Below are 13,299 nucleotides of genomic sequence, written 5' to 3' on the forward strand. Positions count from 1 at the left end.
ACAACAACATACACAGACCCAAAAAAACCCCACAGCTAACATCATACTTAACAGCGAGAAACTCGAAGCTTTCTAAGATCAGGTACAAGGCAAGGATATCCCCTCTCAGCATTCCTTTTCAACATTGTACTGGAAATCCTTGCTAAAGCAATAAAACAAGAAAAAGAAATAAAAGGTATACAGATTGGGAAGGAAGACATAAAACTGACTTTGTTCGCAGATGACATAGTCATTTATGTAGAAAGTCTGAAAGAATGAACAACAACAACAACAAAAATCTCCTGGAACTAATAAGCAATTATAGCAAGGTTGCAGGATACAAAGGTTAATATACAAAAGTCAATTGCTTTCCTATATACCAACAATGAACAAGTGGAATTCGAAATTAAAAGCACAGTGTCATTTAGTAACCCAAAAATGTGAAATACTTAAGTATAAATCTAACAAAGCATGTAAAAGATCTATGAGGAAAACTACAAAACTCTGATGAAAGAAATCGAAGAAGAACTAATTAAACGAAGAAATAATCCAAGTACATGGATAGGAAGACTCAATATTGTCAAAATATAAGTTCTTCCCAACTTGACCTATAGATTCAATACAATCACAACCACAATTTCAGCAAGTTATTTTATAGATATCAAAAAACAGATTCTAAAATTTATATGGAGAGGCAAAAGACCCAGAATAATCAATACAATATTGAAGGAGAAGAACAAAGTTGGAGGACTGACACTATCTGATTTCAAGACTTACTATAAAGCTATAGTCATCAAGATGGTATGGTATTGATGAAAAAATAGACAAACAGATAAATGGAACAGAATAGAGAGCTCAGAAATAGACTCCCATATAGCCAACTAATCTTTGACACAGGAGCAAAGGCAATACAATGGAACAAAGATAGTCTCTTCAACAAATGGTGCTGGACATCCACTTGCAAAAAAAAAAGAATCTAGACACAGACTTTACACCCTTCACAAAAATTAACTCAAATGGATCACAGACCTACATGTAAAATGCAAAACTATTAAACTCCTAGAAGATAACATAGGAGGAAACCTAGATAACCTCGAGTATGGTGATGCCTTTTTAGATGTACCACCAAAGACATTATACATGAAAGAAATAATTGATAAGGTAGACAATTAAAATGTAAAGCTTCCTCTCTGAGGTAGACAATATCAAGAGAATTATAAGACAAGCCACAGACTGGAAGAAAATATTTGCAAAAGACACATCTGATAAAGGATTGTTATCCAAAATATATGAAAAACTATTAAAACTCAACAAATAAGAAAACAACCCAATTAAGAAATGAACCAAAGACCTTAACAGACACTTCACCAAAGAAGATATACAGATGGCAAGCTCCACATCAGATGTCATCAGGGAAATGCAAAATAAAATGGTAATGAGATACCACTAGACACCCATTAGGATGGCCCAAATCTGGAACACTGACAACACCAAATGCTGGTGAGAATGTGGAGCAACAGGAATTCTCACTAATTGCTGGTGGGAATGCAAATTGGTGCAGCCCATTTGGAAGATAGCTTAGCAGTTTCTTACAAAACTAAACATACTTTTACCATATGATCCAGGAATGGGGCTCCTTGGTATTTACCTGAGGGAGTAGAAAATTTATGTCCATACAAAAAACCTGAACATGGATGTTTATAGCAGCTTTATTCATAATTGCCCAAACTTGGAAGAAACTAAAATGTCCTTTAGTAGGTGAATTTATAAACAAACTGTGGTACATCCAGACAATGGAATGCTATTCCACACTTAAAAGAAATTAGTTATCAAGCCACAAAAAGACATGGAGGAAACTTAAAGTGAAAGGAACCAATCTGAGAAGGCTACATACTGTATGATTCCTACTCTATGACATTCTGGAAAAGACAAAGTTATGGAGATGACAAAAATATCAGTAGTTGCCAGGGGTAGGAGGCGGGGAGAGATAAGTAGGCAGAGCACAGAAAATTTTTACAGCAAGGAAAATACTCTGTATATTATAATTATGGATATATGTCATTATACAGTTTTCCAAACCCACTGAACGTATGCCACCAAGAGTGAACACTTAGGTAAACTATGGACTTTGGGTGATTAGGATATGTCAATAGAGGTTTATCCTACGTAAAAAATGTACCATTCTGGTGTCTGATGTTGATAATGGAGGTTATCTATGCATGTGTGGGAGCAGGGGGTATACGGGAAATCTCTGTACCTTCCTCTTAATTTTACTATAAAACTAAAACTGCTCTAAAAATATAAAGTCTTTAAGGGACTTCCCTGGTGGTCCAGTGGTTAAGACTCTGTGCTTCCACTGCAGGGGGCAGGGTTCTATCCCTCGTTGACAAACTATCCTGCATGTCACAAGGCCAAATAATAATAATAATAAAAGTCGTTAAAACGTTGAACAAATAAAGACCTGGCACATAACAGAATATATGTTGCCTCTTTTCTCGTTCTTTCCTTATATTTTTCTTTTTCCTTCCCTCTTTAAATGGATACGGTTGGACTCATTAATTCTTTGGTTCCTTCAAACTTTGGATGCTTTATTATGCCTTTGATTCCTTCTCACTTTCTTTTTTTTAAAAATTAATTAATTGATTTTATTTATTATTATTATTATTATTGGCTGTGTCGGGTCTTCGTTTCTGTGCAAGTGCTTTCTCTAGTTGCGGCAAGTGGGGGCCACTCTGCATTGCGATGCGCGGGCCTCTCACTATCGCGGCCTCTCTTGTTGCGGAGCACGGGCTCCAGACGCGCAGGCTCAGTAGTTGTGGCTCACGGGCCTAATTGCTCTGCGGCATGTGGGATCTTCCCAGACCAGGGCTCGAACCCGTGTCCCCTGCATTGGCAGGCAGATTCTCAACCACTGTGCCACCAGGGAAGCCCTCCTCACTTTCATGTATCAGCTCTTTCATTTATTTCTTCTTCTTCTTTCTCCTCCTCTGCCTCTTCTTCCTCATTTTCTTCTTCTCCTTCTCTTTGTCCTTTCCCTGTTTCTGTTTCTCATTTTGTATCATGAGCCAAGCCATGTGGACCATAAACTTTGAGCTTAAATTCCCCTCAGCTCCAGCAGTCTACCAGTTCTATGATTTTTTTCTTCAGTTATCTTCTTTCTCCCTTTTATCTTTCCAGTACTTATAAATTACTTAACTTCCCTGGGCCTCAGTTTTTCCATTTGGAAAATGGAAACAATAATGGATTGTTATAAGCATCAAATGAATGAAGTAAAGCTGTTAGCTCAGTGCCTCACACAAAGGCTCCAAGTCACCGTTAACTTTGCTCTCGTTTGACTTTCTGTGAGCCCGGTATGAAATAAAAAACACTATAGAAATGTTAGTTTATTTTTTTTCCCCTGAAGTATCACGGTGAATTGGAAAGTTGGCTCCAGGTTTGAAAAGACATGGGTTCCAGGGAAAACTCTGAATTCTTATGAGCCTCAATTTTCTGATCTATAAAATGAGAATAACAATATATGCCTTCCCTCCACCTAGTGTTTTTTTTTCCTTCCCGGGAATTAAAAAAGTCAATGTGTAGGAAAGCATCACCCTATAAGTACATGTTGTAATCATGACAGATGGTGTTCTGGAGTCACAGTGGGGATGCTGTAAAGTTACGAGGATTCAGTGGGATACATTTTTAATTTTAAAAGATGCCTGACCTACAGTAAGCATTCGACACATGCTAGCTATTACTATTTCCTTTACCGTTTCCACTCTTTTCTCTAGATCCTCCAAAAAAATGAGTGGTTGCGCTACCCAGGTGATCTCTGCTGCTCAACTTCTATTATTGATTGTCTCCGACCTCTCTCCTCATCCCACCAGGCTTTTTTCCTCCTCCCCCTCTCTTTCGATCACAGCTTTCCTCTCGCCTCAGGCACCCCGTGCAGCCAGATGTCCAGATCTCAAGCAGCTTAGAACTGCCGGGACCGGCCTGAGACCTGGAGTTCCCTCCGCTTTTAGCGTCTAGCACTCTTCCAACAATAAAGTTTTATTGAAAAAAGCCGAAAAAAAGGCGCCCGTCCTTCTTTCTGCAACAGCCAATCAGAGAGCAGAATGTCTGCTTCGCTCACGGGAGCTTCAGCAGTCAGAGGCAAAGGCGGGGCATGTCGCGTCCGAAGCCCGCCCCGTAAGAGCGGAAGTACGGCCGGAAGCCAGCCATAGAGTTTAGGGGCCAGAGCGGCCCTGCAGGGAGTTGGCAGGAAAGGCTGGGAACAGCTGCCGGAGGTGACGGATCGGTGGCCCCGCCCGGTGCGCTGGAAGACGAAGCTTCCAGGTAGCTGTCCGCAGAGTCTGACCCAGAGTACGACGGGGCAGCCGGCGGGAGCCTACGGTCCCTGGGCGGCCTCTTTAAGGGAGGGGGCGGAGCCACGTGGAAGGATCCCGAGGGTGAGGTCACGTGGTTCGGGGCACATGCGGGGCACAGTGGCGATTTGAGGGAGCGTCGTCGTTGGGGTGGACACTATGTGACATCCCTCCCCCCACTAAGACCTGTGCCTTGGGGTTCCGTGGGGTGCAGTGGTGGGACTTGGAGATAGGCCCAGGGATGGGGGAGGTGGGCGTGGCAACCCTGTGTCAGCCAGGCTGCCATCGACGTGGCCGAATTCAGGATTCCTAGATCCAAGTGTTAGACTGCTCCATCTCTGATTCCTCGTTGCAGACGTGGCTCAGTGCCTCTGCAATAGAGGTCCTAGGCCTTGTGCTTTCCATCCTCCCCAGTTCAGGAAACTCCAGCTTCACATCCTTTTTCCTTGCAGCTCCAGACTTCCTGAGCCCAGGTACCCCCAGCTCAGTGCAGCCATGAGTGCCGAGGTGAAGGTGACAGGGCAGAACCAGGAGCAATTTCTGCTCCTGGCCAAGTCGGCCAAGGGGGCAGCGCTGGCCACTCTCATCCACCAGGTGCTGGAGGCCCCTGGTGTCTACGTGTTTGGGGAACTGCTGGATATGCCTAATGTTAGAGAGGTGGGTTCTTGGCCTGGATAGCACCCAGGGAGGCTTGGGGCTAAAGTTTGAATTTGAGAACGGGTGGGCAGGGCTCATTCTGCAACCCCATAACCATTCAGTTGAACAAGAATATGGTGATTATTAACTGGCAGCATGCAAAAGTAAGTAGGCAAGTAAACCTCTTAATTCCCCTTTGGAGATGAATGATCTGTAAAACCCAGTATTTTTCATTTTTAAGCAAAAGAGCCTGTGATTCAGAATAGGAGACCTGATTCTAGCCTGTCTCCATCAGTGTCGTAGCTCTTAATAATCATATTGCCTTGATCAGGTCACTTTTATTTTAGGGCCTAAATTTTCTTTTAAAAATGGACCTGATACTGCCTCTCACTATTGTTGTAGAAATCAGATGAGATTATGGGAAAGTATAAAGTCTGGTACAAGTGGAAGGAATGAATGTGAAATTGGCATGACCTGTTCTCTCCCGTTTGCACCATATGCTAATTCACTTAAGTTTGATAAGGTAGAAGTTATCTTTTTCCCAAAGACACATGGCAAGATGCTAGGAACACAGCAGAGAGAACTGTTCACACAGAAGTGGCAGAGTTAAGAGTTTAAAGTCCAGAGTGAGTAGGTTGCCAAGATGTATGACACCAGCCGAAGCCCTGAGATGCTATGATGGTGGTAGGTGGACAACTATGAGTTAAGTTTTTGAGTGCCAGTGATTGAGTCAATGAATTTAGCCTTTCGGAATCCTTCTGGTCCAAAGAAAACTGGCTGCCTTCTTTCCCTGCTTTCCTCTGCAGTGGAATTAAAGAGAATCAGGGTGAAGAAAAAGAAGTATGTTTTGGGTGCCTGTTTAGCACCCTGCTAGTCATCTGGGAATACCAGAAAAGTACAAGACACAGTGCTACCCTTCTGAAACTTACGTTCCAGTTGCAGGGAGGAGATGAATGGATATCCATGTGTAAATCATTTATTTAGCGATTATTTATCAGCAGAGCCAACTACATGCACAGTTCTGTTAGACCCAAGTGGGATACCAGAGACCACATCTGTAATCTTGTTGAAAAGAAAGATATTCTTAGGTAACAACCTTAGGTGGGCTTCAGTTGACTAAGTGGGTGATCAGTGGTAGGAGAGGAGGTCTCGGTGGACTGGCTTGGGTGATGAAAGCTCCCGGGTGAGGCCGGTCTGAAGCAGAGGCCACAAATCCCGGTGCCTGCTCAGTTCGTGCAGCCGTGAAGGGAGTGAGGCTGAGGCAGAAGTCTTTGGTGAATTGGGGGGTACAGCAGACCCCCTAAAGGTATTCAAATTCAGAAATGCTAAATATACTCTAAGGACCAGACAACACAGTTTGCAACGTTTGGGGTGTGTGTGTGGTGTGTGTGTGTTAGATACTAAACACTGAAAGTTTTCAACTCTGAATTTAGGGTAGGAATTGGAGGCAGATGGAGCAAGAGGGCATTGTGGGTTGGGGGGATAGTGTAAACAAAGGCCTGGAGGTGGAAATGAGGCCTTCCTGTGGGGAGAGTGATCAGAGACGCAGAGAGTTACTTTCGGTGAGCTGGGGAGCTTAATGTTGGAGGGGAAAGCTGGGGCCAGAAAGTGGAGCTCAAACTGGGTAAGGCTGGGAGGGTGGAGAGAGAGGCCCTTCCTGTCACTTCTTCTCTCCCGTCGTGTTCTCACAGCTGGCTGAGAGTGACTTTGCTTCCACGTTTCGGCTGCTCACGGTGTTTGCTTACGGGACGTATGCTGACTACTTAGGTAACAGGAGGGGCTGGAGGTCTGGAGACTGGAGGTGGGAGAAGGGCAGTTTACTGAGGGACTTAGAAGAAATTCCTGGGATACCTGACTTAGATCCCTTAAGTACACAGGGTCAGGGTCAAGACCTGAATTGGCATGGAAAACCAAAAAAAAAAAAAAAAAAAGGCAAGGGAAGGAGGCTAGGGCTTTCCACAAATGTGAAATCAGGATTTCTTTGTCTTTTTTTTTTCTAGCTGAAGCCCGGAATCTTCCCCCACTCACAGAGGCTCAGAAGAATAAGCTTCGACACCTGTCAGTCGTCACCCTGGCTGCCAAAGTCAAGGTGAGTGACAGTCCCCCCCGTCCTGAGCCACAGAGAACCCTTCTGTATTTCCCTTCTCGAGGGTCCATCTGAAGGGAATGGCACTTGGACAGCCTTTGACCACCGTGTTGCTTCTTCCTGCCTCGCCCCATGCCCCTCCAAGGTCTGTGTCTGAACTCTGTTTACCTGCGGCCTTTGGGGCTGAATATTATTCTCCTAGTTTTCTATTTTGTTTTTCTTTTTCTTTTTTTGCTTTTTTTTTTTAATTTTTATTTATTTATTTATTTATTTATTTATTTATTTATTTATTTATGGCTGTGTTGGGTCTTCGTTTCTGTGTGAGGGCTTTCTCTAGTTGTGGCAAGTGGGGGTCACTCTTCATCGCGGTGCGCGGGCCTCTCACTATCGCGGCCTCTCTTGTTGCGGAGCACGGGCTCCAGATGCGCAAGCTCAGTAATTGTGGCTCACGGGCCCAGTTGCTCTGCGGCATGTGGGATCTTCCCAGATCAGGGCTCGAACCCATGTCCCCTGCATTGGCAGGCAGATTCTCAACCACTGCGCCACCAAGGAAGCCCTGTTTTTCTTTTTCAACCAACTTAAGTTCTAATTAAAATACCTTTTATGTTTGGAGTCAGAATAGCAACTAGGATACTGCTCACTGTCGTGCAGCAGCCCCCTCTTCCCCCCGCTGTAAAGTCCTCTGCAAACAGCCGCGGCATCCAGGGCTGGAATGAAGCTCTCTCTTCTGGTGAGGTGCCAGCTTCTGTTTGCTAAAATAAGAAACACATAACCCAGGGTATTCCCTGGCGGTCCACTGGTTAGGACTTGGCGCTTTCACTGCGGTCGCCCGGGTTCAACAATCCCTGATGGGGGAACTAAGATCCCGCAAGCTGCGCGGCGCGACCAAAAAAAAGAAAAGAAAGAAAGAAATACATAACCCAGAAGTGTCTTTGTATATCCTGTTGGGTTCTGTTTTTGTTAACTATCCGCCTCCGCCCACCTGCATCTCCCAGTTGTTACTGACTCCCTGGCATGCTCGTGGTTTTACTTAAACCAGGCTCTCTACTGCAAGATGCTTCTTTGGAGGTAGACGGAGTATAAACGGTAAACAGAGTAGCTCCAGACCTCTCCCACACCACGTCCTCCCGTTACGTCAGGCTCATCTTGACCAGGTCCGTGTTCTGTCCTGAGCTGGGCCAGAGGATGGACACCCAGGCAGATGTCACCCTGGGGTCGGGGAGGGAAGGGAGTAGGGGAGCGTATGTCTTTTATTTGAGATTGTTCTTCTCACGCTGTTATTTCTCAGGTGGGAGTACTTTTATTTATTTTACCTTAGAACCAGCCTCTTAGAGGAAACGATTTAGGAGTGAGAGTGGAGGGTGGGCCAGGGGGGAAAGGAGGGAAGAAGAAGCTTGGAAGCCCTTCTCTGCTGCGGAACCTCACAGCCCCAGCCCGCCCTCGGGCCCCAGTGTATCCCATATGCAGTGCTGCTGGAGGCCCTGGCCCTGCGGAACGTGCGGCAGCTGGAAGACCTCGTCATCGAGGCCGTGTACGCCGATGTGCTGCGCGGCTCCCTGGACCAGCGCAACCAGCGGCTGGAGGTCGACTACAGCATCGGGCGGGACATCCAGCGCCAGGATCTCAGTGCCATCGCCCGAACCCTGCAGGAGTGGTGAGACCTGTGTCCTGGCGCCGTCCCTTCTCTGCTCGCCCCAAGAAAGGGAGGGATGCTTTGGAAGGAGGCGAGTTGGGCTGGGTGCCAGAGGTGGAACCCAAGGGGATGAAGGGGAGTGAGCTCGTTCCTCCAGAGGCTTCTTTTTTTTTTTTTTTAATTATTTTATTTATTTATTTATTTATTTATGGCTGTGTTGGGTCTTCGTTTCTGTGCGAGGGCTTTCTCTAGTTGTGGCAAGTGGGGGCCACTGTTCATCGCGGTGCGCGGGCCTCTCATTATCGTGGCCTCTCTTGTGGCGGAGCACAGGCTCCAGACGCGCAGGCTCAGTGATTGTGGCTCATGGGCCTAGTTGCTCCGTGGCATGTGGGATCTTCCCAGACCAGGGCTCGAACCATGTCCCCTGCATTGGCAGGCAGACTCTCAACCACTGCGCCACCAGGGAAGCCCCTCCAGAGGCTTCTGAGGGAGAAAAAGAGTGGAGGAGGGCCTGGGGGGCAGGAGGCGGAAGGCGCGTCCTCGGTGTAGTAACTGGGGGAGGGAGGGGGGTGGTACTCTCGAGCGCACGCCCTGGGGCGTGGGTCCCTGTCTCACGCTGCACACAGCCCCCTGGTCAGTGACCAGCCCTGTGCACAGGCCACGGGCCTCTCCCGCTTCTGTTTCCTGTGTTCTTGTCTGACTTTAGTTCGTTAAGGCACCTTCTCTTTTTCCTCTTTGGCCTCTCCCACCCTGTTTTGGCTTTAGTTCCTACTCCTGTCTTGCGCATCACTCCGGGCACTTCTTTCTCCTCCCTTATCTTACCTGAGTGTCCTGCTGGCTCCTGGGAATATTGTCGCAGGTGGCCTCCAGGTGCCCTGGCAAAGCTTCTAACTCAGACAGGGGTCTGGACGGCAGGGCTGAGGGGTCTCTGCGAGTCTCTGTTTGGTGAGTCTGATCCCAGCCCTCCGCTGCCGACCCTCATTCCCGCAGGTGTGTGGGCTGCGAGGTGGTGCTGTCCGGCATCGAGGAGCAGGTGAGCCGCGCCAACCAGCACAAGGAGCAGCAGCTGGGCCTGAAGCAGCAGATCGAGAGTGAGGTGAGCGGGCGGGACGGGCCGAGCTCCCCCAGCCTGGGCCGGTGGCCCCGGGCAGAGGGGTTTGGACAGTGACGGCCGCAGACAGACCGGGTGGGCAGGGGCTGTCAGGTTCTGGAACCTTCCTTGTTCTCCCCACTCCTGTCATCCTGGTAGGTCGCCAACCTGAAGAAAACCATTAAAGTTACAACAGCTGCCGCCGCTGCGGCCACATCTCAGGACCCCGAGCAGCACGTGACAGAGCTCAGGGAAGCGGCTCCAGGCAGCAACCAGCGCCAGCCCAGCAAGAAAGCCTCGAAGGGCAAGGGGTGAGCAAGGGGTGAGCAGGTGCGGCGGGGGCTGCCGGTGTCTGGGGTGCCCCGCTGCTGCTTCCTCGTCCCTTCGGTCGCTCGCGTGGGGGTCGGGAACAGGGGGAGCTTGCGGCACTGCGCGGGTTCCCTGCAGCCTCTCTCTCTCTCTTCCCCTCGCCAGGCTCCGAGGGAGCGCCAAGATTTGGTCCAAGTCGAACTGAAGGGACTGTTGTTTCTTCCGGGATGTAGGGTCCTAGCTGCCTGCCTGCCCCTTAGGAGTCCTCAGAGAGCCTTCCTGTGCCCCTGGCCAGCTGATAACCTGGGTTCATGACCCGTCACCTCCCTTCTTCTCTCCCACACCCCCAAGCATAGATCACACCGTCTCTGGGGGGGGAGGCAAGTACAAGTCATGTTTTTGTTGGTACTTTTTGTTTCATGTAACTTTCTTGTGTGTCCCATTGTCCCCTCTTCCTCCCTGCCATGCTCCCTCCCCTATTTCTTTAGGAGTCAGCATCTGTCCCTGTTTATTATACGTCACTGAGTGGGTGGGGCTGCCGTGTCTCCAGCATAACCCACACGTGATCCCTTCCCCCTCCTCTGCCCCAGCCCTGCATGCCCCGCCTCCTGCCCACCAGCCTGTTTGGGCAGCATCTGAAGAGCCACAGGGCTCCCACCTTTATTCCCACCCTGAGAGTTCTGGGAGCCATTCTAGGCGTCACTGGACACTCACATCCTAGAATCCTGTCACTCTGCAGTTTCCTGTCTTCTCTCCTCCCCGTGGGTCCTGGGAGGGCTGCTGCTTCAGTGACCCCAGAGCCTCAGGGCAGCTGTTCCTTGAGCTGCTGCGAGATGGTTCTTTCTTGGCCCTGGCTGTCTTAGAAAGCCTGATGGCAATCCTGGAAGGATTTATACTTCCTTCTGTGAGTTTTGTGGGGAAGGGAAGGGGATATAGATTGTATAAAAAAGAGTATATATACGTATATCTATATATAACCTGACACAGAAATAAATCTATGAGAAGTCTATCTACAAACACGCCCTGAACTGGGTATCTTCTGTCTTTGGTGTTTGTGGATGGGAAGAAGGCTCATTCCCAGTCCACTCTAAAGCAAAGTGCTGGAAAAACAAAAGAACCAGGTACTGGAGACCTAGATTGTGGGCCGCTTGACTTTGGCCAAATGGCTCAGTATCTCGGCATTCTTTAAGAAGCAGTGGATGCTTACCGAGCACCAGCTCGTGGTAGACTCTGGAGGTCCAAAGTGATGGGCACTGTCCCTGCTCTCAAGGAGCTTGAGTTCAGCCTGTTCCCTTCCACCTTATAGAATTGTAGGCGGAAGAGTTGATAGTAAACTTCAGTTTTTGCATCAGTACCACACAGGGCTCTCAGACCTCAGTAAGAAGCAGCAGTCGGGCTCCTGTCCCTGTCCGAGGCAGAGCGTCCGAGCAGCATGCTGGGAGGACTGGTCTCCTTGGCTCAGGGCACTGCTGCGCACGCCCTAGAATTGGGAAGCTCTAGTGTAAGGGACAGCTGGCCCCCCACGTGCATGAGAGGCGATTGCCTCCTGAGGGTCCCAGTGTTGACCGAGCTGCTCTCCTGAGCTTGTGCCGTCCTCTAGGTGGAGATGTAGGACAGAATACTCTTTACTGGTCCTAAAGGTGTCAGTTGTAGAATTGGAAGTGGGGGTAGATCCCGAGTTTTCGAGTTTTCGGTTAAAAGCGGGCCGAGTGAGCCTGTTATCTTGCGGGGCAGTGGAGCCTTAATGGGACCAGTCCAGTGAGCCCTGTCTCAGGAATTGACACTGTTGGCCTCTCGCTTTAGCTTTGGCCTAGACTAGCCTGTAGAGCCTGTTGCATCTTGAGTCTAAGTCTCTGAAATAAACCCCTTCTTCCTCCCACACCATCCACTGTGCAGAAGTCACTAACTCCTGGTGCTTCAAGCCTGTGCCCCCTTTCTCTGCCCAGGCCCCATTTTTCTCTTGAACTTTAGTATCTCATTTTCCTGTAAGCTGCTTCCAGCCATGACTCCACAACTGCCCTGATCTCTCTAGTGCCAGCCTTCAGTGGGTGTCTCTACAGTCTGGTGTGGGCTGGGCTGGGACTGCCTGGCCCTCCACCCAAAGAGGGACGAGGGTCCGTTCACAGCCCCAAGGACATGAAAATGCAATTTGTCTTTGATTTACAAAGACAGGGCTCTTGGCTCCGAAGGCTTGGAGATGGGGGAGTGGATTATTTGTGGGCTGTTTTTGACCATGGAATTTGGTTCAGGATTCAGGGATTCCGTGCATAACCAAGCCTAGGGCACCAGGAAGATTCTCCCAACCAAAAGTCTTATCACCACTTGCACATTCCCACATGCTGATCCCTACTGTACAGCAATCTCAGAGGAGCTTAGGGCTGGACCACTATGGTAGGGAGGAAGAGGAAGAGAACTTGCCTTCCTGTGAATTCAGAGTTCATGCACATGAAACAGGTGACACTTAGAAGGTGAAGACAAAGTCTCTATAGCTAAAAACCACAACTGGACTGGGGCGCACCTTTATGCACAAGAAGAGCAAAAGCAATGTCTATAGTCAATGTTTCATGCGATCCTGTTAAAGAGAGGTTAGAAATTCTCTGCTTAGGTTCAACTTCCAACATGGGTGGAGAGAAGGGAGTTCAGCGGGGCAAGTCTAGGCAGTGTATGAGTTCTCTTGCTGTGTAACAAATTACCCTGAAACTTAGTGGCTTAAAACAACACACATTTATTATCTCAGTTTCTATGGTCCAGGAATCGGCACAACTAAGTTGAGTTGTCTGCTGAGTTTTCAGAGTCCCTCCTAAGGCTACAGCACAGTATTAGCGAGGGCGTCTTATCTCAGGGTTCCAGTAGGAAGGACTTACTTCCGGGCACACCCAGTGATTGTCAACAGGATTCATCACCTCTAGGTGGTCAGACTGAGGACTTCATTCCCTGGCTGATTGTAGGTCAGAGGCAGCCCCGTTCATCAGAGCAAGAGCCAGAGAGAACATATCAGCAAGGTGAAATCACAGTCTTTTGTAACCTAATCACGGAAGAAACATCCCATCAATTTTACTAGTCACCAGGTTCAGCCTAGTGACTGTCAGAAGGCAGGGATCACTGGAAGGCATGTCAGAAGCTTCCTACCTCGGGCAGTGTTTCTTTGGTCCACCGGCATCAGAATCATCGGGGGAGCTTTTGAAAATGCATATTCCTGGACCCCAGTTCCTATCGAATT

At 48.4% G+C, this 13,299-nt stretch overlaps 1 protein-coding gene across 3 annotated transcripts; it reads left to right on the forward strand.

Annotated features, from left to right (window-relative positions):
- The first annotated feature begins 4,162 nt into the window (after nt 1-4,162).
- On the forward strand, nt 4,163-11,096 carry COPS7A (COP9 signalosome subunit 7A). 3 transcript variants are annotated; one of them, XM_068559985.1, is made up of 8 exons: nt 4,163-4,323; nt 4,778-4,982; nt 6,653-6,728; nt 6,962-7,050; nt 8,499-8,701; nt 9,671-9,776; nt 9,930-10,081; nt 10,245-11,096. In XM_068559985.1, the coding sequence occupies exons 2-8, from the start codon at nt 4,821-4,823 to the stop codon at nt 10,282-10,284; spliced, it is 828 nt and encodes a 275-aa protein (XP_068416086.1). In that variant the 5' UTR covers nt 4,163-4,323; nt 4,778-4,820; the 3' UTR covers nt 10,285-11,096. The 3 variants fall into 3 exon arrangements, with proteins under 3 accessions (XP_068416086.1, XP_068416084.1, XP_068416085.1); XM_068559983.1 differs by having other exon boundaries at nt 4,164-4,296; XM_068559984.1 differs by having other exon boundaries at nt 4,321-4,409.
- Nucleotides 11,097-13,299: the final 2,203 nt, after the last annotated feature.

This window comes from Eschrichtius robustus, chromosome 13, assembly GCF_028021215.1.
Source record: "Eschrichtius robustus isolate mEscRob2 chromosome 13, mEscRob2.pri, whole genome shotgun sequence".
Classification (NCBI taxonomy): Eukaryota; Metazoa; Chordata; class Mammalia; order Artiodactyla; family Eschrichtiidae; genus Eschrichtius; species Eschrichtius robustus.

Bases quoted from the DNA above. Each gene is read 5' to 3' on its own strand.
- COPS7A (XM_068559985.1), top strand. From the start codon at position 4,821: ATGAGTGCCGAGGTGAAGGTGACAGGGCAGAACCAGGAGCAATTTCTG. The intron at 6,729-6,961 runs GTAACAGGAGGG...TTTTTTTTCTAG, and splicing joins GACGTATGCTGACTACTTAG to CTGAAGCCCGGAATCTTCCC. The intron at 10,082-10,244 runs GTGAGCAAGGGG...TCCCCTCGCCAG, and splicing joins AAAGCCTCGAAGGGCAAGGG to GCTCCGAGGGAGCGCCAAGA.